At 39.4% G+C, this 24,516-nt stretch overlaps 1 protein-coding gene across 4 annotated transcripts in view; it reads right to left on the reverse strand.

Moving 5' to 3' along the window:
- Positions 1-24,516, reverse strand: part of INSC (INSC spindle orientation adaptor protein) — a 174,540-nt gene that overhangs the window by 57,009 nt on the left and 93,015 nt on the right. For all 4 annotated transcript variants that reach the window (XM_069091146.1, XM_069091147.1, XM_069091144.1 and 1 more), the window contains exons 6-7: positions 16,489-16,602; positions 1,564-1,689 (exon numbers count right to left, since the gene is read on the reverse strand). In XM_069091146.1, coding sequence (XP_068947247.1) covers positions 1,564-1,689; positions 16,489-16,602 — 240 coding nt within the window. The remainder of the gene's footprint in view (positions 1-1,563; positions 1,690-16,488; positions 16,603-24,516) is intronic.

A 24,516-nucleotide genomic window follows, 5' to 3' on the forward strand; every position in this document is an offset into this window, starting at 1 on the left:
TGACCCTAGACAAGTCTCTTAACTCTAGTTCCCTCAGTTTCTTTAACTGTAAAATGGGGGTGATAATAGCACCTACTTCCCAGGGCTGTTGTAAGGATCAAATGAGATGATTTTTATAAATCCTTTTACACAGTGCCTGGCACAGAGTAGGTGCCTAATAAATGCTTGTCTCCTCTCTGCCTCCCTTTCCCTCGTCACAAAGAAAAACAGTTGAGCACAACCAGCTGACACAGTGACCTGACATTGTATGCAGTATCTCGCAGCCATACTCCCCCACCTCTTTAAGGAAAGTAAGAAGGTCTACATTTCCTTATCTCTAACTTAAGATCAAGATTTGATCCCCTACATTTCTGATGGGAGTTGGGTAAAAAAATCACATAAAGTAGCTCTGAGGAATGCCTTTCGGATGGCATTGGGACAGGTGACCACCCTACACACTCTGCCGGTCTTTTTCTCCCCAAACCAGGAGACCCTGAGCTGTTCTAATGAGGGAAGACTCCTCAGGGATGCTGGGAAGTGAAAAGCTTGAAAACACCTACCCAAGTCTGGAAATTGTGCTGCCTTGCTCTAGTCTATTTCAGATAAAAATTCCTGGAGGAAACAGTGTGGTCCAGTGGTAAAAGCCCTGAATCTGAAGTCAAAAGACCTGGATTCAAGTCCTAGATTTGGCTACTTGCCTTTGGCCAAGTCATACAATTTCTCTGTGCCTCAGTTTCTTCATTTAGAAAACGAGGGACTTGGACTGGATGGACTGTAAATCTATGATCCTATGACCATCTTAACTCCCACACCGCTAGGCACAGTCCAGCTTTGGATGTCAATGTCCTGCCTAACTATGGTCTGACCGGGACAGGGGGCAGCAGGACCATCACACCTCCCAACACTTACTGCAACTTAATATCCCATCAGATTTAGGGGCTGTAATATCATACCCTTTATTCCTATCAAACTTGAAGTCTACTAAAAGTATTTTTACATAGTGTCTTTCCTAGCCATGGCTTCTCTACCCTCTGGTTATGCCATTTATTTCTTAACCCAAATGCAAGACTTTACATTTATCCTTCTTAGATTTTTTTTCTTACTAGATTCAGCCCTCAGTCCCACCCTATGCAGATCTTCTCTGGATCCCAAGCAGCAATTCCTTCCAACTTTGTGACATCCACAAATTGCATAAGTGGGTCATCTATGCCTTCATCTCAGCTATTAATAAACATGTCACATTGCAAAATCCTACAACCCATAGAGATCACCCATCAGATTATGTTTGTCTATTATTTTTCATACTTTGAATCTCGTTGTTCACTTAGTTACAAATCCACCTGAACACATTATAATCTAGTCCACATACCCCCATCTTGTCCATGAGGATATTGGAAGAAATGTTATATTCCTGCCCAGCCCATGAAAATATAAGATCCTAGCAGGAGGTAAAATGAAAAGTCTTCAAGGTTCTCTCCCAAATATGATGTCAAGAAAGATTGTAGTAGCAACAGAGGCCTGCCCCAACCCACATTATTTTCCTAAATGCCTGTTTCTATACATCAATGCTCAGAATGAGGGTACCTTCTCCAGCTGGTGAATGCCTTCCTCTACACAGCAAATGGAAGCAAGAGTACGTAATGTCTGGGGATATAGGCACCGGAAACAGTCCTGCCGGCAGATCTTGAAAAGGGCCACAACACCCCCCTCCTGCAATGAGATGGAAAGATGAGAGACAAGTTAGCATACATGCACACACACACATGTACACATGCATATACATACATGTGCACCATTCCAGATCCTTAAGTTACCTTCTGGTTATAAATCCTCTGAGAAAGGAAGTAACTGGCCAAGGACACACAGAGACTAAGTAGCAGAATCAGATCCTGTAATTTTCAACCCAGTTTTCTTTCTACTGTGCTATTTTGTCTTCTAGGAAAAGGGAAGGATGGAAGCCAGGCAAGGCAACCTTCACAAAACACACTGGGGATAAACAACATAGAATGTGTCCTTAAATCAATATTTTTCAGATAAATATTGATATGTGGAGGGAAAGACAAGGAGACAGATAAAGCCACTCTGTTGGAGAAAAGGGGAGATCATATAGGATATCACAGTCAAGGCAAGTCATCATCTTTTCTATTTTTCTTATTTTGACTAATTATGCTTGCTAACTTAGGTACTAAATTTATTTGTATCTATGCTGCTAAAGGAACCTCAAGTATTGTAAGTATTCTTTAAATGTTAGCACCCCAAGGCATAGCTCTTATGGCCCAACCTTGGTTATGGCACTGGTGGAGAAGGGTGAGGACCAGCCGTTAGAAAGTTGGTGGAGGAGGAGACATGTCATTGTCAATATGTTAGACATAATGGCAGCCTCCCAAGAAATAAGATCATCCTGTATAATTGATCAAATGACTCAATATTCGTACACAGTTCCTGGCACACAGTAAGCACTTGATAAATGTTTGTTTCTTTCTCTCTCTCTGCTTGTCACAAAGAAATGCACTATAATTAAACTCTTAAGAGACTTGGGTCATGTATGGCAATATTTCCCACACCAATTACAACATCCACCAAGACAGAAAGACAGAGTGTTCAGAGAGAACCCTGGGCTGGGATTTAGTTGACCTGAGGGGGCAAGTCTTGGCTTCACTGCTTTGTGACCTTGGCACATCATTTCTTCTGGACTTCTGTTGATTCTGGGGTAAGAGATGAGGGTTGGATGAGAAGGACTCCAAGTACCCATCCATCTCTGATAATCTATGATGAAATGCAGACTTCAAAGGAGCAGCAAAGGTCAAGGAAGGCATCACCTTCTCGCCCCTCCCATCCTTGAAACAAGCTTAGCCCAGTTCTCAAATCCTCCTCGCCAAGGGACTTTGACCCACAATCATACAACCTATGAAACAGACTGTTTTATAGGCAAAGCAATTAACAGAAGCACCTCCATTTCTCGGAGTTGCCAAGCCTGAGTGTAGCCCAGGGAGTCAGGATCATGAATCATCATAACTCCCTGTCAGCCTCTCCTTATTTCTGCCTGGGGTTCCAGATGAGGAATGGAGACATTAGGGGCACAAAGATCTGTCTTAAAGGGATCTCCAGCGCAGCCCAATCTAGCTTGACCCACCTGCATTTCCATCTAGCTCAGGGAGAATAGAAAAGGGAACTCCGATTAACCCTTAGACAGCCAGGCAAAACCAAGGAGGCATCATGATGTAGCAGAAATGGTCAAGGTCTGGGCATGAGAAGGTTTGGGTTTGACTCTGTTCTGAAGCTAAACATGTCTGTGGAATCAACCAAATTCTTTCCACTCCTTGGAGAATTCTTTGCAAGATAAGGGGGCTTTTAAGGGACTGAAGATGTAGAGGTGAAACAGACCTTAGAGATCACCTGGTCCAACCTCTCCATGTTTTTTCAGAGAAGGAGCTGAGGCTTAGAGAGGCCCTAGGTCACACAGTGAGTAGGGAGCAGAGCCATAATTTGAACCCGATTCTTGACTCCAAACCAGCCTTCTTTGGTTCTACGAGTCTACAATTCTCTGAGTCTAATAATTATAACAATTTGCATTTCTCAAAGGTTTCCAAAATAGTTCCCTCACAACAACTCTATGAGGTAGGGAATGCAAGTCTTATCATCCTTCTTCTACAGAAGAGAGAAACAAGCCTTAGATGGGGCAAGTGATCTGCCCAAGGCTACATAGCAATCAAGTGTTAGCACCATGATTCAAACTCATGTCTTCGGGCTCCAATCCCATCCCTTTTTATGCTGTGCCAATCTGCCTTTCAGGAAATGCCAAACCCCTCAGTTTGATCTCCTTCCAAATACTTTTACAGCATTGTCTTCAAGGCTTCTTGATGACATGTGGTCTTCTTGAGTAGCCCTAGGTTGGGCTTCAGATGAGACCATCAGGTTGGGGTCAGTTTCCTATATGAGACCATCCACCCTCTCATCACTTCACATGGGGTCCCCCATCCTCATTTACTATAATGGGAATCCAGGAGGGTCTCCTGACTTTCATTCCCTTCTATCATGCCATACTTCTATTGTCCAAAGGCACATTTGTACGATGTCACCTTCCTACATCAGAAGAGGATTATAAGTATCTTCTAAAAAGCCATTACCCGTCCAACCAGCTGACAGAGAATAGGCAGGCCAATGTGTGGGTATTCCAAGAAAATTATTAACATCTTGTTAAGGCCACCTAGAATAGGGATGGTGACCAAGCCCAGACTAATAGGCAGATGGATGACATGGTAGAGAGACTGCTGGGCTGGGAATCTCAGGAAGGCCTGAGTTCAAATCCAGCCTCAGACACTGACTAGTTATGTACCCCTGGAGCAGTTACTTAATCTCACTGAGCCTCAGTTTCCTCATCTATAAAATGGGAATAATAATAGCACCTCCCTCCCAGGGCTTTTGTGACAATCAAATGAAATTTATAAAGCATTTTTGCACAATGACTGGCATATAGTGGGCATTTAATAAATGCCTGTTCTCTTCTCTCTCTTCCCTAAACGTGGGATCTATAACAAAGTGTAGAATCATTAAATACTTAAGTAGGAATAATCTACTATGGGAAAGGTATGATGGCTTCTAAAAAGGGAAACAGAATCTTACTAATAATACTAGAGCTCTTTAAGGAGACAAATGAGCCTGGGGCTGAGTGGGAACCAGCAGACAGACTTTACTTTCACAGAGCCATGGCAGTATCCCCCAGAAGATGAATTCCAGAGAAATGGTTTCATCACTGGTAGATTAAAACTGGGGAATGCAAGGTAAGGTTCTGGATGAAGAAGGACCAATAGGAAAGACCCTCCAAGACTGGAACTGTTACCAATGTTGGGCACCATTTTTGCAAAGAGATCTGTAATAATCAGGACTCAAGAAGGGCAAGTTTGATGTTGACCCTGACACTGTTCTAGGGAGTGAAATTCTGAGTCTGTGGAGAGACCGCACAAGGCAAAACCATGTAAATTTGACATAAAAGCAGCAGGTTAACTTCAGTGTAAGCAGCCACTGAGCCATGGCCTTAGAGCAAAAATAACTTGATTTTCACTCTTATGTCACAAGCTCTGAGCTATAACAAAGGAAACAGGTCTTGGGGTAAAGATGGTGACTTGATAGGATCCAAATAAAATCAGCTCTTTCTAGGCAGCTAGGTGGCACAGTGGAGAGAGGGTTGGTTGGATTTTGGAGACTTCTTATTGTCATCACAGCTCTTTGTGACCCTTTGGTGTTTTCTTGGCAAAGATCCTGGAGTGGTTTGCCATTTCCTCTCCAGCTCATTTTACACATGAGGAAACTAAGGTAAACATGGTTAAGTGACTTACACAAGGGTCACATAGCTAGTAATCTGAGGTCAGATTTGAACTCATGAAGATGCGTCTTCCTGAATTCCAAGCCCAGCACTCTATCCACTGAGCCAAATTATACCCACTCAACAACTCATCCTTTAGCACTCTAGTCCCAGGCTTACTACTGAGCTACAGGCATCCTAAAGGATATTTCTTCTTTGATTCTAAATGTTACCTACTGGAAAAAGCTGTTACTCTTCCTCCTCCCTTCCCTGTTGGGATTCTCTCCCATCTTCCCTTCCAACATTCCATCTGCTCCTAGATAAGATCACTTTCCTCTATTTTGACCCAAGTACCTCAGGAACCACCTGCCAACCTTCTGATCATTAACTGATGTTCTGAGGCATCCCTGTGGGGGAGCTTTCTTGGTCCAGCGGCGTGTGGTTGGGATAATTGTAAAGCTGCAGACAGCTGGAACACTCTCTCTGAAAGCCCTGTGCTATTGGGATGACAGGAAAGTTCAAAGAGAGGGTAATTAGTGTCACCTACCTAGGCTGGTTGGTTAAGCAATTAGATAAGTTAGTTAGGGAATAGGAGAGAGAGGAGGGGAGGAAAGGAGGAGATTCAAGGGCAAGGGAAACAGATGATAGGGCTTGTTCTGTTTTCTAGAGGTCAGAAAAAGAAGGGAATGACCAGCACAGTGAAAGGAGGATGTGAAAGGGATTAGAGCAGCCAAAACTGTGGGGAAATCAAATTACTTAGGACAGAAATGGTCCCTAATTGGCATAAGGTCCCACCGGTCATACTCTGACTTAAGCAAGAGAAAATCTCCTTACTGAACATCGGAATCAGAGACTATGAAGGTGCCAATTATTATTTAATTTATTATTATTATTATTATTATCATTTAAAATGATTCCATTTTATAGAAGGAAGAGCTAATTATAATGTAATGGCGGGGGAATAGTGGATTTTAATATGAGGACCCAAACTCTATTCCTGGTTCTGCTACTCACTATGTGACCTTAGGAAAGTCCCTTGACCTTTCTGTGCCTCAGTTTCTCCTACTGTAACATGAGGGAATTCTACAGATCTTTAAAGTCCTTCCAGTTTTGTATATATCAATCAACAATTCAATGAGCCTTTATTAAGCATCTACTGTGTGTGAGACACTGTGCCAGGTGCTGAGTTTACAAGTACTAAGAACAACACGATCCCTGCTCACAAGTTTTCATTCTAATGTGACTCAAATTTATAAATATATAAAGTGAATAAATACATATATATGAGGCAGTTAGATATAAGGCAGTTTGGAAAAGAGGACATCAAGGAAGGCTTTGTGCAGAATGTGGTGCTGTAGTTTCATCTTAAAGGAAGAGAGGAACTCTAGAAGGTAGAGAAGAAGGAAAGACATTCCAGCCTAGGTCACAGCCAATGCAAAGGCACAGAGATGGAGTGTTGTGTGAACAGAGAGGTCAGTTTGGCTAGGTCGCCATGTGTGAGAGAGGGATCCTTACTCTCCAACAAGACTGAAAAGATAAGTTTGGGCCAGGTCATGAAGGGCTTCAAACACTAAGCAGAGTGCACATTTTCTTTTGCTTTGCTTTGGTTTTTAATACTGGAGTCAATAAGGAGCCACTAGAATTGATAGAGTAGTAAAGTCATATGTTCAGATTTGCACTTGAAGAAAATTACTTTGGCAGCCATGTGCAGGATGTATCGTAGAGGTATGAGTCTTGAGACAGGAAGACCAGTTGGAGGCCATTTTAATACTCCAGGCAAGAGGTGATAAGAACCTGAACTAAGATGTCAACTGTGTAAGTGAAGAGAAGGGTCAGACATAAGAGATGTTGTGGAGGTTAAAATAGAAAGATTTGGCAATGAATTGGGTATCAGGGCAAGGGAGAATGAACAGAGCCAAAGACAACACCATGTTTGTAAATTTGGGAGACTGGAAAAATGGTGGTGCCATCAAGAGAAAGAGACAAGTTTGGAAGAGAGGATGAGGAAGGAAATTGAGGCTGGAAAGATCATGCCTTACCCAAGGTCTTCTCAGGACTGGAACTCAGGTCTATTGACTCTCAAGTTCACTTAGAGTCTATCACACCATGCTGCCTGCTCTCTTCAATCATTTTCTATAGAAGCCACTGCAATAAACTGACTATCAAAGATAAATGGCTGCAAGGAATTAGAGGCCCTGAGGGAGAACCACCACCCTAGGATATCTAAGCATGCTCTTTGCTGAGGTTTTCTCCTTTACTCTTTCTGTTAAGAAAAGGCAAATGGGATAGATTTCTAGGTCTATCAGAGCCCATTGACCCTGGAAGACCCTAGTCCCAGACAACTAAAGTTCTGAGGACTGTACCTCATATAGAGTAGGTACCCAAAAAACAGGGATCCCTTACCTACTGTAGACTCCTTGAGGGAAGGAACAATGCTATTTTTCATCTGCTTATTCCCAGTAAGGAACAAAGAGTCCTAAACATAATGGGTGCTTAAATAAATAGCTATTGACCATTCCTTAATTAATAAATGGTCAAAGGATATGAACAGGCAGTTTTCAGATGAAGTTATGAAAGCTATCTATACTCAAACAAAAATGCTCTAAATCACTATTGACTAGAGAAATGTAAATTAAAACACTTCTGAGCTACTACCCCATACCTATCAGATTGGCTAATATGACAGAAAGGGAAAATGATAAATATTGGAAGGTGTGGGAAAATAGAGACATTAATGCACTGTTGGTGGAGTTGAATACTGATTCTGTTGAACAATCTGGAACTATGCCCAAACCCTTTGACCAAACAATAGCACTACTAGGTCTGTATCTCAAAGAGATTTTTTAAAAAGGAAAAGGACCTATTTTTACAAAAAATATTTAAAGAAACTCATTTAGTGGTGGGAAAGAATGGGAAATTGGGGGGATGCTCATCAATTGGGGAATGCCTAAACAAGTTGCATATGATTGTGATGGAATAATATTGTGATATAAGAAATGACAAATGGAATGCCCTCCCAAAATCTGGAAAGACTTACATGAACTGATGCAAAGTGTAATGAGTAGAACCAGGATAACATTGTACAGAGTAACAGAAAATTATAAGATGATCAACTGTGAATGACTTAGCTATTCTCAGCAATAATAATGATCCAAGACAATTCTGAAGGGCTCATGATGAAAAATGCTATCCATCCCCAGAGAAAGAACTGATGGAGTCTGAATGCAGATCAAAACATACTTTTCCTTTACCTTCTTTATTGTTCCTAGGATTTCTTTCCTGTGTTTTCTTTCACATTATGACTAGCATATAAATATGTTTTACATGACTGTACGTGTATAACTATATCAAATTGCTTGTCTTCTCAAAGAGGGAAGGGGAAAGGGAAGAAAGGGAGGGAAAGAATTTGGAACTCAAAATTTTTTTAAAAGAATGTTTGAAATTGTTTTTACATGTAATTGGGAAAATATAAAATATGAATTTTAAATAAATTATATATAAATAAATTAATAAAATAAAAATACATAACTCTTGCACTGAATGTTGATTGTTCTGCTGACAGAAAGGTGAGCAGAGAGGAAGAGAACCCCTGTGCCCTTAACCCCACATGCAGATGAAGTCAGGTGAGACATTTAACATCTCTCGTTCTCCTCTAACAACTCCTTTCCATCTTCCTTCTTGACTTTCCAGGTATTTCTAAGCCAACTAATGAGACAATATAGAGACAGAAAATACAGAAAAAAAATCCAGGTATAAGAATGGCAGTAGTTTGCCATGCCCAAATTGAGCCCAGGGACAGAAGCAAGGAGAAAAGATGATTTCTGAGTCCCTTCCAGCCAACCTTATCTGTAAGGAGTGCCTGGATGGTTATTTATCACCTTCTTTCAAAAAAAGATAATATATTTAGAATAGATAATGAACCAAGCTTTGCCAAGGTTCAGGAGGCACAGACATCATTCATGTGAGAGCATTTCTCTGGCTCAAGGGCTGCTTAGCCCAGCACAATAAAAGTTAAGTATTGCAATGAACTTGGCATTGGATTCCAATTATATTCTTCACCAAGATGATCAGAAATGATCTTGCTATTAGCATTTCCAGCTACTGCATTTATGGCATCTCTGTGCCCCTAAGTCCAAGGGAGGCTGGTCTTTGGACAGCTGCCCACTCCTCAAGACAAAGAACTCCAGTCCAGGAGTGACAGTTCCTCTTCCTCTGGGCAAGACCCTGCTCAGTGAAAATCAAGGATCCTCCTGTCTCCAACACGGAGTAGAATGGGGAAAGGGAAGGGAAAAGGGGTGTTACTAAGTAAACGCAGTCACAGAGGAATGGAGCTGGGAATTTCCCTGAAACAGCAGAATACAGCTCTTGGCAATGGCACATTTAATTATATAGAAAGCTTACTCCAGGCCCAGGGTCAAATTATATGAATTACTTAGCTGAATTCAAGATGAGCTGACATGAACCTGGAAAGGGTCATTCTCTAGGGCTTGTATGATAGCAACAGATGGAAAGTAAGAGAAGAGAGAAAGAATTCTGGGGAAATCCAAAAGAAGAATGATCTAGAAGTATCTCAACTATACTTAGGAAGGGGTAGAGTTTACAGGCTCCCAAACCCTAGGGAAGCCACATAATCTAGTGGGGAAAATCCTGGATAAGGAGTTTGTTTACATTGTTTATGCCACTTACTAGCTATGGTATCTTGAAGTGGTCTTTTCATCAGGAAGAGGTGTGAGTACAGTGGAAAGTAATTCTTTCCAAAATATTACTTTCTTTTGTCTGGATATCCATGGACCAGTCATGAAACCTCTCCTGGCCTCAGTTTCCTCATTTGTAAAATGGGGGTCTGACCTAGATGGTCGCTGATGACTCTTCCGGCTCTAAGCTTTTGATCCCATGACCTCTCTTGTCCTCACTTTCCTTATCCGTAAAATGGAAATAACATTATTCCTGCTACGGTTTCACAGGGGTCAAATGAGACAATATCTGTGAAAGTGCTATGTAAACTCTATGTTGTAATAGAATATTATTATATCTCAGCACTCCACCGCATAACTAAGCATAGAGGGTCCCCATAATACATAAAAGTCTATTTGATCCTAACATTTATAACTCTTATTCATACATCACTAACTTAAATTTAATTCTATTCTGCTTAATTCACTAATACAATCAATCAAATCACAATAAACTAAGTAAATGCTGACTAATCTGAGTAAGGGGCATCCAAATGATAATCACTCCTAAGTCTCTTTTCTGGGCCTTCTACTCTGCTCTTCATATGCTATTTCACTCGGCCATCTCATCAGCTGCTGTGGTTTCAATTATCATCTCTATGTGGCTGGCTCACGGATCTGCTTGTCTAGTACTAACCTCTCTCTTAAGCTCCAGGCTTACATCTCTAACAGAATGTCCCATGGATATCTTAAACTCACCAAGCATTTCCTTGCACTTAAACTCTATGCAAAGAAAGTGACTAAACTAGGGGTAGGGAGCCTGTGGCCTTGAGGCCACATATGACCCTCTAGGTCCTCAAGTGCAGCCCTTTGACTGAATCCAAACTTCACAGAACAAATCCCCGAAATAAAAGGATTTGTTCTGTAAAACTTGGACTCAGTCAAAACGCTGCACCCAAGGACCTAGAAGGCCACAGGTGTTCTTGAGGCTGCAGGTCCTCCACCCCTGGACTAAACTATTCATACATTTTGATTTAGAGATCCAACTCTGGGACATATACATATACTTAAGGAAGTCAACAATGGAAAAAGGTCTGAATTTCCTAACTTCCCTATCACTGTCCAAGAAACAACCATCCTCCCAGTAACCCAAGCTCCCAAACTAAGGATCTCAACTCCCCACTCTCTCTCACCTTCCATATCTAATCAATAGTCATCTTGTCATTTCTACCTTCGTGATATCTCTCCTATATGCCTCCTTCTCTCTGACACTACAACAAGCTTGGTACAAGCCTTCATCACTTCAAGACTGGATTATTTTAATAACCTCTTGGATGGTCTCTCTCCCACAAGTCTCTCCCCACTCCAGTCCATCCTCCTCTCAGGAGCCAAATTGATTTCCCTAAAAAGTAAATCTGCCCACATCACTCCCCTTATTCAATAAATTCCAATTATTTTGATAGTTCCTATTATCTCTAGGTTGATATAAATTCTCTGTTTCACATTCATAACCTGGCCCCTTCCTACAATAACACAGAATCTAGTCTTCTTACACTTGAAGCCCCTCCCTCCCATATACTCTGTCATCCAAAGGATACTGACTTCCTTGCTGTTTCTCCATCTCTCAGCACTGGCCATGTCTCCCATACCTGGAATTCTCTCCTTCCTTAGCTCTACTTCTTGGCTTCTCTGGTCTCCTCGAAGTCTCAGCCCTGCCTCCTACAAGAAGCCTCTGCCAGTCTTCCTTAATCTTAGTGCCTTCCTTTTGACACAAGTACATGCATATAGTTTATGTAGAGTTATCATTTGGATGTTTCTTCCCGCATTGGACTGTGAGTTCCTTGAGAGTAGGGACTGGTTTTTGCCTTGATGGCTCTCCAGCACTTAGTACAACGACTAGCACATTCGTCTTACTAATACTTAATAATGCTAATTGACTTGGCTTGAGTAGAAATATCAGCTGTGATCAGGGAAAGAATTGAGTTCTGATTCTGGCTGCTTATTTTGCTGTCCCCACCACCCAAAAAGCCCAAATTGCTCAGAGAAATATCTATTTCCTAGGTGTCTCAACCATTCTCCCAAAATCTCCGAATGGACAATAGCCCAATTACATCACAAGTATGAGGGACTTGACATGATCTAATCAGTCAGGCAAGAGGCACCAAGACCGAAAGAAGAGCCTAATTAGCAATGGAGAAGCCTGGAATCTAGGAGGAGCCAGAGTAAGGTAAAATAGGGGAAAGGATAAAATGAGAAATTGTTGATTAAGGGGAAAATTCATTGTGTTAGATATATCTCTAATGAGGTCTATTATCTAGGGTTAATATAGAACCTTACATAAAATGTAAATCTAAAAGACCAAGAACCTTTCCCCCTATAAATAGGTATTTAAGGGATTTGAACAGTCTTTAAAAATTGTGATCTATTAGCAATTGTAACACTCCAAATAATTATTACTTCGGGGGGGGGGGGGGGGGTAGGGGGGGAGTTAAAAAAAGAACCTGCCCTGGAGTCAGGAGGACCTGAGTTCAAATCCAACCTCAGACACTTAACACAAAAACTAGCCATGTGACCTTGGGCAAGTCACTTAACCCCAATTGCCCTCCAAAAAAAAAAAAGAAATGCTTCTTCAATAGCTCTTTGTTTTCACCTTACATCCAGAAAACTGGCAAAAAAAAATAATAACTAAAAAAGGGCTCAAATTAGAGGGAATATGAGAACATAAGCACACAAATAGAGACATTAATTGTGGCCAGAATGTGGGTTGGTTAAACCATTCTGGAAAGCAGTTTGGAATCATGCAAAGAAAATGATTACCCTATTCATATCTTTTGACCGAGAGATCCAGCTCAGAGAAATACACATCAAGCCAAGGAAGCCAACAATGGAATAAGGTCTGATAAAAGACAAAATGTTCAGAGCAGTACTTTTCATAGTGTTTAGAAACTGGAAACTAAATGGATGTCCATCAGTTGGGGAGTAACTAAGCAAATTGTGGAGTTTGAATGCAATCGAGCTATGTTCTCACTGTGAATATTAACAGATTCACAACAAAATATGACAAATACGAAGAACTCAGAGAGTCTTGGGAAGACGTACTGATACAGAATGAAGAAGGCAGAAAAATAAAAGAAAAGTAATCATCATGACATCAATGTAAAAAAAAAGAAGAAAATGAAGGCGAAAACTGCATCATTTTAACAGCCAGAGTTGGTCCTAGAGATAAGATACGGAAAGAAGGTTCCTTTCTCCTCTTACTGGAGAAGTAAGGAGATATGGCCATACAATGTCACATATACTATCAGATGTGATAGATATCTTATTTGGTTTAGTTTACATGGCTTTTCCTTTGTCATAAAAACAAAAAACATAAATAGGACTTTTAAAAAAAGTATTTAGAACAGCCTGGTACATAGTAAGTCCTTAATTAAAATGATGGAATGTTCCTACTAATTTTTTTTAATTAATAAGTGTTTACTATGTACAAGGTTCTGTTCAATGACCTGGGAATCATTTAATTGCCAGTGAATGATAAGGGCCAAGTGCTGGCAATCCTATAGTGACCCTCTGCCCCTACCCTAAGTCAAGTGTTCCAGCCAACACCAGCAGTTGCTAGGGTATGTCATGATTTTTGTGTCTGTCAATGAGCTAACTTTCTCTAGTCCCAGCCCTACTGTGGGTGACAGTCATCTTCACTGTTCTTAGTCTAAAAGTATGATGCAGTTGAATTTACCCAATCCAATTCTGACTCATGGTTTCCCATGTGGCATAATCTCTAATCACCTTAAGAATCTACCCTCCTTCTAAAGCTTATCAGAGCCTTTCTCAAGTATGGGTCCAAGAACTCAACGCCAAACTCCAGATGTAATTTGAGCAAGGCAGAGAACGAGGGGGTGTTACCTACCTCCAGATTCCTAGACTTCTGTTTATGTAGCCAAAGCTTACATAGAATTTACTCCAGTTTGACCTTTCAGTTGGTTACAACTCCAAATTCTCATGAATTGCTTCCTAGCTAGGTCTCCCCAATCTGGTAGTTCATGCATTTGATTTTTTTAACCTCAGTGCAAGACTTTATATTCATCCTTACTAACTCATCTTGTTAGCTTCTGTCTATGATTCTAATCTGCCAAGACCTTTTTGGAGGCCGATTCTGTACTGGGAAACATTAGCTACCTTTTTCATCTTTTCATCATCCCCAGAAGGGCTTTTCCATGCCCTTTCTTTCCTCTTTGCCTTAATTCACCCTTGACATCTCACAAACTTCCTCCCACATTCTGGAAAGGGAGAGTAGGCATCCCGGGGCACCCCCTGCTCTCCTCCAGCAACACTTCTGCCATAGAGTTCTTCCTCAGTGTAGATTCAGACAGATTCAGAGAAGTTCTTGTCTCTAAGGACTCCACACCCCAGATGTGGAAGGAGAGCTCTCTTAGCCCTAGGACTTGCTGTAACCTGGGAGGAATTGGAAACATTCAGTTTGAAATTCAAAATATTTAATTTGGAAATTTCATTCCTGAGCCCGAGCTCACCACAGGCCCTGAAGGAGTTTAGGAAAAAGAAAGTTGGATCATCCCTCTCTGGCTGACATCATTGGGAGTGACTCACTCCCTTGCTCATTCACGCATCCCTGGCCCTACCAGGCCCCTCTTATGCTGTTCCCAGAGAGGAGCAGCTGTTCTAAATGTGTGCATAGCTATCGACAGCTTCACATGCGTCAGAAATCAAATATCACTCCCCAAATTCAACCAAGCCTTTGTGGTATAGGTGTAATTCTGGCTGCCAAAGGCTAATACCTCTATTTGCACTCATAAACAAGCCTTCTCTCAAAAAAAAGGCAATGTCTCTGTCTCCTTCTCTCAATGAAATGGACTTGATGTTCCTGTTAATGTCTACAATTCCATTTCCTAACTTCATGACCCTAGGCAAGTCACTTAACCTCTCTTTATCTCAGTTTCCTCAAATGTAAAATATGGATAATAAGAACACCCAAATAACAGCACCTACCTCCCAAGGTTGTTATGAAGCTCAAATGAGATAATATTTGAAAAGCACTTACCTCAATGCCTGGCACAAAGTAAGTAGGTACTTAATAAATACATATTTCCTTCTTTCTTTTCTGCCTCTCTTCCTTCTTTCCTTCCTTCCTTTCTTCTTCCCTCTTTTCCTTCCATCCTTCTTCCCTCCCTTCCTTCCTTCTTCCCTCCTTTCCTTCCTTCCTTTCTTTCTTAGTTCCTTCCTTCCTTTTTTCTATTAGGATTCCTGCCTGCAGGGTTAATGGCAAAGACGGGATTACAGAATATTCCAACAAAAAGGAACTTTAGATGACATCTGGTACAATGCCAAAATTCTTCTGAAGAAACTGAGGCCCAGGGACTTGAAGTGACTTACTCCAGGTCACTACAAATAGTACAGAACCATAGGGTCTGAGTTGAAAGTAACTTTTGAGAGAATCCAGTTCAATTCCTTGATTTTATAGGTGAGGAAACAGTCACAGAGAGGGAAAGAAGGTCCCAGAGTCATCCAACTAGTAAATATCAGAACCAAGTTTTGAGCCCAGGCCCCAGCCTCTGAATGTGGTTCTCTTCTATACCATATATGCTATTATAAGACTACGTCTGAGTTCAGGGACACATCATACCTAAGGGATGACTTCTTCCCCTCCCTCCTCCTCAGGAGAAGAAGGAAATGGAAAACCACTCCAGTATTATTTTTCTAAGAGGATGCTATATTTAACCCTTTCTCTCCCCAGCCCCCTCTTTCTCCTGTGGAACAGAGGCTTAAGACACCTCTCCTCCTTAAGGTAGATGCTATAAGAGGAAACAGTACCAACATCAAATACAAAGCACTTAAATATAAGCCCAGGTTCATGAACCAAATCAAAACTAGTCACAAATTGAAGACGAAAAAACATTGATTTGTGGATGGTTTTGAGCTCATGACAGGAGAGAGATGATCTTGGGGTGCCATTGTGTCCTGGGAATCAGAAGATGCCAACCTAGGGAGGTTGGCACAGAGACTAGCATCTCTGAGATTGTGTTCTTTACTGAGGCCATAGGACTTTAGAGTTCAAAAGTACCTTATAGGTCATCTGGTCCTACCTCTTCATTTTGTGGATGAGGAAACTGAGGAACAGAAAACTTGAATGACTTGCCCAAAGTCATACTAGAAGTAATAGAGCGTAGATTCAAGCTCACATCTTGCAGCTCCATATGCAGCATTCTTTTCACTCTACTAGGCTGACATCTATAGACTAGAGAGTACCATGACTTCATAGATTCATAAAACCTAAGAACTGGAAGTCCCGTCAGAAATCAATTCCCTAATTTTGCAGAGAAGGGACCTGAGGATCATAGAAGGGAAATTAATTACCCAAGGTCAGAGAAGATTGGTGCTCAAGCCAGAATTAGAAACCAATTAAATGTGCTCACCAGTTCAGTGGGGTTTTTTTCCATACTGCCTCATTCTTCATTCATAGTTCCCATTCATCCCACCCCCATATCTTCACTGTTTTCACCACCAACCACCTGTGAGTCTCACCTTTGCTATGATACGGCATAAAGGGGCACCCTCCTGGGTCAGGCTGAACAGGTTCCCTGTGGTAGATTCTGCAGTGTAAAGATTATCTGAAGTGTCAATCTTTCTCACCAACACCTGAGCACCAAGAACAGAGAACACAGAACATGTCAGTTATTCATTTCCTGAGAAGGTAGTATAACCCAGTTTAGACTTCAATCCCCTTCCTCCAACTCAAAGATAATATCTGAGAAAAGGTGGAGGACCACAGGACATCAGCTGGCTGTGATAGAATGAATATCTGCATGTGAGATACTCTATGTTTCTGGTTTCAGTGACCTTAAGGGGGATTTACTGCCAGGGATCATGAGAAACAGAAAAGAAACTGATTTTGATGAAGTTTTCCTTTTTCATCTAATTCCTTGTTATGAAGGATTACTCCATGGGGAGAGAAAGAGAAGGATACATTTGTAAATAAAGGTGATGTACAAATAAAATATCAATAAATTTTCATGTTACAAGTAAAGAAGAAAAACTCCAGAGAATCAGCCAAGAAATTAATTGAAGTAATTAATAACAATAATAATAGAAAGAAAATAATTGCACAAAAATCATTTTTTCTATATAGCAATAACAAAAATCCAAAAGAAAAAATAGGAAGAGGAATATTATTTAGAATAACTGCAAAATAAACTACATATATGAGAGTCAACCTATTTAGATAGACTCATGGCATATGAATGCAAATAAAAAATACTATATAATAATTAAAGAAAACAAATAATTAGAAGGGTATCCATTGCTCATGGTTGTGTCATGCCAAAATAATAAAAAGTATGATAATACCTGAATTCATTCACAGATTTAGTGTCATGCCAAATAACTAAGGGATTATTTTATAGCACTAGACAAAGTAATAAGAAAACATAGAAATCTTTTTGTAGAAATAGTGGGGGAGGAAATGGAATGAAAGGAGCACACTCAAACTATATCTAGAGCTTAAAGTATACTACAAAGTAATTCTTGAATGAATAAATCAGTGGAATATACTGGAGAAGCAACAGTTACAAACAATTGTGGTTGACAAACCCACAGAAACGTTTTGCCCTCCATGAGTCCCATTGGGAACAGGATGCCACCTATCAGCATGAGGGGATATCAATATATCCGAACAAACCACCAAGTGGCTTTCTCAGTTTGAGCTGCACCTATTCACTCAATTGGGAATGTGCAAACATAGCTGGCTTTCCACCCAACCTCTACCAGCTCACTAGCAGGTGGCCAAGCTCGGACCCCACTCAGCCTTTCTCCGCTCTGTGTTTTAAGACTAGAAGTCTACAGCCCTTCCAGAAATAAATCAAATCTCTCCCACCTCATGCCCTAAATCTCTTTTTGCTCATAACCACCCCCAAAGAAATTATTCAGCTAGCATTTATGCTAAACTATACAGGATATTAGACAAGTCTGAGTAGAGTTTTAAGCTTCAATAGATTAAGCTTAATCTTCAATAGCTTTAAGATACCCTAAAACTTTTGGGATACCCTATATACCTTGAAAATAAAAGTAAGATGTAAAAGCCTAAATATCAGAGTGGCAAGAGTAATGCCAATAGTCTTTGGTCAAGGAAGAATTTTCATCTCCCAAAGCCATCTACTACATCATGTCTTTTTGAACTAACAGAGTAGAGAGAAAAAGGCAAACCTAAAAGTCCATTGCTGAGGGCCACTATCTCATTCTCAAAGTCACAGGAGGAAGGCAAAATTGTTTCCACAATCATTCCTCCCATAGGAACTGCACTCACCTCCTATCCAGATGCCAGGGTCACTCCCCCTTTCCCCAAACCTCAGGAGCCTGGTACTGTGAAGGGAAAGACTTTCTGTTCAAAAAGAAGTGCTGGGAAAACTGGAAATCAGTATGGCAGATAATAGGTTTCAACCAGCATCCAACAGCACATATGTAATAACTGATGAGACCTAAATTTAAAAAGGCAACATGATAAACAAGTTAAAGAGGAATAGAAGGAAAAGCTTTTATGGATGGGGGAGATTTCTTAACCAAAGGATAAGTAGTGGCCATAAAAGTCTGTATATGCCCAATAATGGGATCACTGGGTCAAAGGATACAGACAGTCCAGTCACCTTGCTTGCATTATTCCAAATTGCATGATTCCAGAAAGTTCAGACCTTTTCAGAGTTCCTCCCACAATACCTTAGCCTGTCTTCCCACAGACCCTCCAAGATTAAGTATTTGAATTTTTGCACCTTCTTTGTCAATTTGTCTGGCGTGAAATGAAAGTTAAGAGTTCTTTCAAGGGGCGGCCAGGTAGCACAGCGAGTAAGAGCACCGGCTCCAGTGTTGAGAAGACCTGGAGATCGAATCCCGGGCTCAGACACTTAGCACCCACCCAGAAACACCTGGCCATGTAACCTTGAGCAAGTTACTTAACCCCATTGCTTAGGGGCGGCCAGGTGGCTCAGCGAGTAAGAGCACCGGCTCCGGCTCCAGTGTCGGGATGACCTGGATCAAATCCGGGCTCAGATACTCAGCACCACACCCAAAAATAACTGGCCGTGTAACCTTGAGCAAGTTACTTAACCCCAATTGCTTTATTAAAAAAAAAAAGAGTTCTTTCAAGTCGTATTTCTATTACTAGTAGTTATTTGAAGCATGTTTTCAAATGGTTACTTATAGTTGTATTAATTTATAGTTTTAAATGGTTGTTTGTTGTATAGCAATTCTTTTGAAAACAATTTGTTTATATCCTTTGATCCCTTATATATTGGAGAATGGGTCATGACATATTTCTTTCAAATCCCTCTATAGGTTGAGTATCTGTTACCAGTGATATTTGATGCAATTTTCTCTTGTTCTGAATTTCCCTTCCAATTCTACCAATTGGAAAGAGCCCTGATTCTAGGGCCAAAGGATCTGAGCTCAAGTCCCTCTATGACACTATGTGACCTCTTTGAACTAGCAGAGAAGAGAGACTTGGTCAAGTCATTCAGCCTTCTGGGGCCTTTGTTTTGTTATCTATAAAATGAAGGGATCAGACTAAATGGCCTCCAAGGTCCCTTCCAGCTCTAGATCTAATGAACCTGTTTTAATTGATTTTATTCATTCTGTAGCTTGTCAATTTTATAGAGTCAGGGGGCAGCTAGGTGGCACAGTGAGTAAAGCGCCAGCCCTGGAGTTAGGAGGACCCGAATCCGGTTCCAGCCTCAGACACTTAACACCCACCCACACATACACACACGCGCGCGCACACACACACACACACACACACACACAAAACTAGCCATGTAACCTTGGGTAAGTTACTTAACCCCAATTGCCCTTCAAAAAGAAAAAAAAATTATAGAGTCAGAATTATCTTATGATAATTTTATCTTATTTTTTTATCTTTCATTTTTTTATTTTTATTTTTATCTTTATTTTTTTTAATTTTATCTTTTTATCTTATGATATCCTTATCCTAGAGGAAAAGGCCAGTCCTGCCTTGTAAACCTTCAACCCTTAGTGACGCCCCCCCCTCCAACCATTTGACTTCTTTGTTCGTGAGTGAATGCCATTGAACAATGACTAGGCACGCTACAAATTTACAAATGACCCAGACCCATCACCCATCACCAGACCTGGGCTAGAAACAGCCTCTATTCCACTGGCAGAGCCTATGGGAATTTAAGGTCACCTATAAACAAATATGAGTCAAGGCCATGAGAGAGGGCTTCAGTAGGAGATCCCATGCTAATAGAACCCATGCAGCAACGTTAAACTTGGGGACTCAAAGTGAAAAGGAGAAGGAGAAGGAAGAGAGAAGATAGGAAGAGAGAGAAGAGGATAGGGAGAGAGAGAGAGACAGAGAGAGAGAGAGAGATCTGTGGCCTCTGGATTCTGCAAAAAGCAGAATTAATAAAGCAGGTCTGTCATTACAAATCTTTGTAATATATTCAGTTCTTAGAATCCGTTTTCATTATTACCATAAGTAACCATACATGTCATATTAACCTTTTTGCATTAAAATGCAGATTTTTGTCTATAACTGTCCTGGACACAAATGAGAATTATCTGGTGTTCTTAATCCCTGTTTGCACTTATTTCAAATTACCATCACATTAAATAATCCAGTCCCAATGTCTTTTTCAATTATCCACTCATATTAAGATATTTATGGGAAAGATGATGATTTCATGTTAATATCTTTTCATACAGACTGTAATTACACACTAGAGAGGGATAAATGATTACAGTTACTAGTAAGGACCTCGTGTATTGAAGGTCCTTTTCTCAAACATACACTTAGGAAGACTCAGATAGTTTGGTTTTCCCATTTCCTCAGCCCCTGTAGTAAAATTATTGAAGTGACTGACTCCTTTGCTAGAGAAAACTTCTAGAAATCAGCTGGTCCATTCTCTAGACTTTAGGTAGGAAGTCATCTGAACTAGTCCAGCAAAAAAAAATTCCACATCTCTTGGCAATTTCTTTCAAAGAGGAAAACCCTTACAGTCATCAAGTTTTTCTTCAACTCTAGCTTAAATCTCTTTTGCTGTGGTATTTAGAGTATTTTAGAGTATTTATTCTACCTTTTTAAAGGTAGAATATTAAAGTCTCAAATGGACAAGCAAAATAAAATTAAAGGGCTTTACTCCTATAGTTGAAATACATAGGCTACCAACTTAAGCCAACAGCTAGTTCCTGAAGACAAGATTGACCAATTACTTGCCAATATTGGTTGAAATATATTACAACTGAATATATTGAAATATATCAGAGACTGAAATATATTAGAGTATTTGTCCATGTTCCAGATACACATTTCTCCCACTCTAATAATTTTGGAGTTATTTGAATCTATGCAGTTTGTCATACCTTTGTCTCATCCTGGAATTCCTGAAGCTATATTAATGATTTGTCATGATTTAACACCCCAAAAATATCTTTGGTTTGTTTTCCCTTTGTGTGTGATTTCAGGTTAGATTTAACAGATTTCGGAGGGTCTGTGAATTTGAGAAATTGTTGGAGGGGGAAGTTACATCTTTATTTTTTCTAACTGAAATTTAGCACTCCTTCAATTATTTAAAGACATGATTATGAGGCGAGGCATGCAGGTATCACCATGTTAAACAGATTAAACATGTTAAACAGTTAAACATTCTTAAGCTGCAAATATAATGCAAGGTATATAGCTACATGTAACTCTCTAGAATTCTCTAGAAGTTTCTTGCAAAGATACTGCAAATCTTTAGACTTTCCTTGTTACTAGGGTCCTTAGGTAGTAGAAGAGAATCCATTGTAGTCAACCTGGGTAGATTCACCCCTCCTTGTGCAACCAGCTTCACGCCCTTCCACTTCTCATATTTGAGGGATCGTCATATTGGTGCCAGACGGTGAAGATGCCCAATAGGCTTTTGCCCTACTACATAAAGCTCAGAAGACTTCAATGATCACCAGTCCCTGTTTCTCCAGCATCAGGAACAGGCTATGCCACCAGGCCTGGCTCTCATTCACTTATTAACCCCAAGTTTTCCAAAAACTATGGTGCATGAGGTTGAAAGTTGGGGGAGGAAGCAGGAAGCAGGAAATAGAGACAAGGTAATGGGCAAAAATCACTGGATATTTTAAATAACTTTCTCGTGAATGCATCATCCACTTTTTCAACTAACACAGTGTTCAAATCAAAACAAAAGAGGCACTTATGGGGAGAATTCATCCCAATTGACAGTGAATGAAGCAGAGCAATTATTGAATACAGTGCAGGCAAAGAACCTCTGATATGAGTTGGCAAGTGCTGAATCGCAATACAGATATGATGTATCATTTAAATTTTAAGTATGAACATTTTAAAGGCTTTTTATCAGCAAATTGAGATCCATGTGTTGCATTATTTTACTCTATTTTTAAGGTTTATCTATGTGAGTCAGAATAGGCTTAAGATGCAGATAAGATGTGTCAACAAGTGGCTTGCTACCTTTGACTGTGATTTGTATGGTCAATCTTTACAAGGAAGAGAAAGTACCACAATATTGTGATATTTCCCAACCACATTCCTTTTAGTAAACATAATCCAATAAATTGGTTTTTCCAAAACTGTAGTTTAAAAAAAAATAAAATCTCAAAAAAGTTACATATAATCTTTTGAAATATGCAACCATTAAATACCAATCACCTTAACTTTTGTCTCTTCATAAAGTGAGATAACACTCCTCTGTGATGAGTAAGAAAATATTTGAAGAGAAAAATCCACTAAAGTAGCCCAAATTAACATAATCTAGGACAATAGAGACAGTTTAAGGAACACAAAATAAAAAGTCCAAATCTAGAAATACAATCCATTATATATATCTTTGGAATTCACAAATACATTATTGGTGGAGAGGACCACTTTATTTTTGCCTTTAAAGGTAGCTAGGTAGCTAGGAGGCACGGTAAAGAGAATACTGGTCTGAGAAACTCAGGAAGACCTAGTTAAAATCTGACCCAGATATTTACAGCTGTGAGACCCTGGGCAAGTCACTAAACCTCAATATTCTCAGTTTCCTCAAGTGTAAAATAGGGATAATAATGGCACCCACTTTGCAAGGTTGTTGTGAGAATCAAATGATAGGAAGAAAGAAAAGAAAAGAAAAAAGTATAAATGGAGTTTCTTCTCCTATCTCTTCTTTTTGAGTTTTATTGGTACTATATAAAAATGCTGATGATTTCTCTGGATTTATCTTGTATACTACAAGTTTGCTGAAGTTATTGTTTCCATTAATATCTTAGTTGACTCTTTAAGGTTCTTTAAGTACCCTTCTTATCATTTGCTAAAGTGGTAATTTTGTCTCTTCTTCACTTATTCCTTCAATTTCTTTTTCTTATTGCCATAGTCAGCTATTCTGGTAGTATGTCAGATAGAAGAGGTGACAATGAATATTCTTGTTTTATTGTTGATTTTATTGGAAAGGATTCTAGTTTATCTCCATTATGTTTAATTGTAGTTCTTGGTTTTAGATATACATGGCAAATATATATATATACATATATATATGCATAGTCAAGCAAAACAAATTCTTCTATTTGCTATATAACATAAATGTGTTTACATATGTGTATGTGTGCATATGTATATGTATAATTTAGTTTGTATTCCTATTTGACTCGTAAAAATAAAGTAACTGTATTTATGAAAAATGTAGAACTATAGATAATAAATTTACAAAAATGCCATTTTGTTTCCTAATCTTAAAATACCTGCCCTACAAATGAAATGATAGAAAGTAAAGATCTGCTTGTTAAGCATAATTTGTCTTACAAAAGCAATTTTCCTATTATTTTAAAGAACTAAATCTTTCGAAATATAAATGGCTAAAGTATCCACTTGCCAAGAACTGATGTGATGCATTTGATCTTATTCTTCTGAACGAGAACGATTATTTTGTCTTATGTTGATACCTCAAATAAACCTTTAAACATGAAAAATCTTCATTTTTTTGGCTCTAGGTGAATGAAATATTCTCTAGTTTTAAGCAAAATCACGTAAATTATCCTACCATTCCTAATATGATGTATGTGTGAAATGGGGTTTTCTGATACTGCTATTACAGAGATAACATAATAATTCCCATGAGTGATTTTAAAATGACTGAATAACAATATCATTAGTGACACAATATTTTAGGAACTTTATGTAGAAAACAGTCTTCCAATTATTATTATTAATAATAACAATATGGTTCTTTTAATATTGCAGTTATATTGTGGTATGAAAATTTTGAAGGATCTTATATCTGTGCATGTTACATTATTTTATTACATGTTTAAGATTTGTTGGGAAATTACTTAAAATTATTAATTTCATTTGAATAAAAACAAGTTGAGAAAAGTATTTTCATAAATATATGGGGGAAAAGTGATAGAATGACAGTTTCTTTGCCAAAAGAGGGTCATCACTATGTAAAATTAAAAAAGATAAACACCTAAAACTAAAAACTATCTTAACCCATTTCATCCTGGTTTATGATCTTATATGTCATGTAAACCTTTTCTCTCCAAAGATAGTAATGATATCTCAGTGGT

Source organism: Petaurus breviceps, unplaced genomic scaffold (genome assembly GCF_028583685.1).
Source record: "Petaurus breviceps papuanus isolate PSGF00001 unplaced genomic scaffold, PetGlider_PUasm1.0 188, whole genome shotgun sequence".
NCBI classification, from domain to species: domain Eukaryota; kingdom Metazoa; phylum Chordata; class Mammalia; order Diprotodontia; family Petauridae; genus Petaurus; species Petaurus breviceps.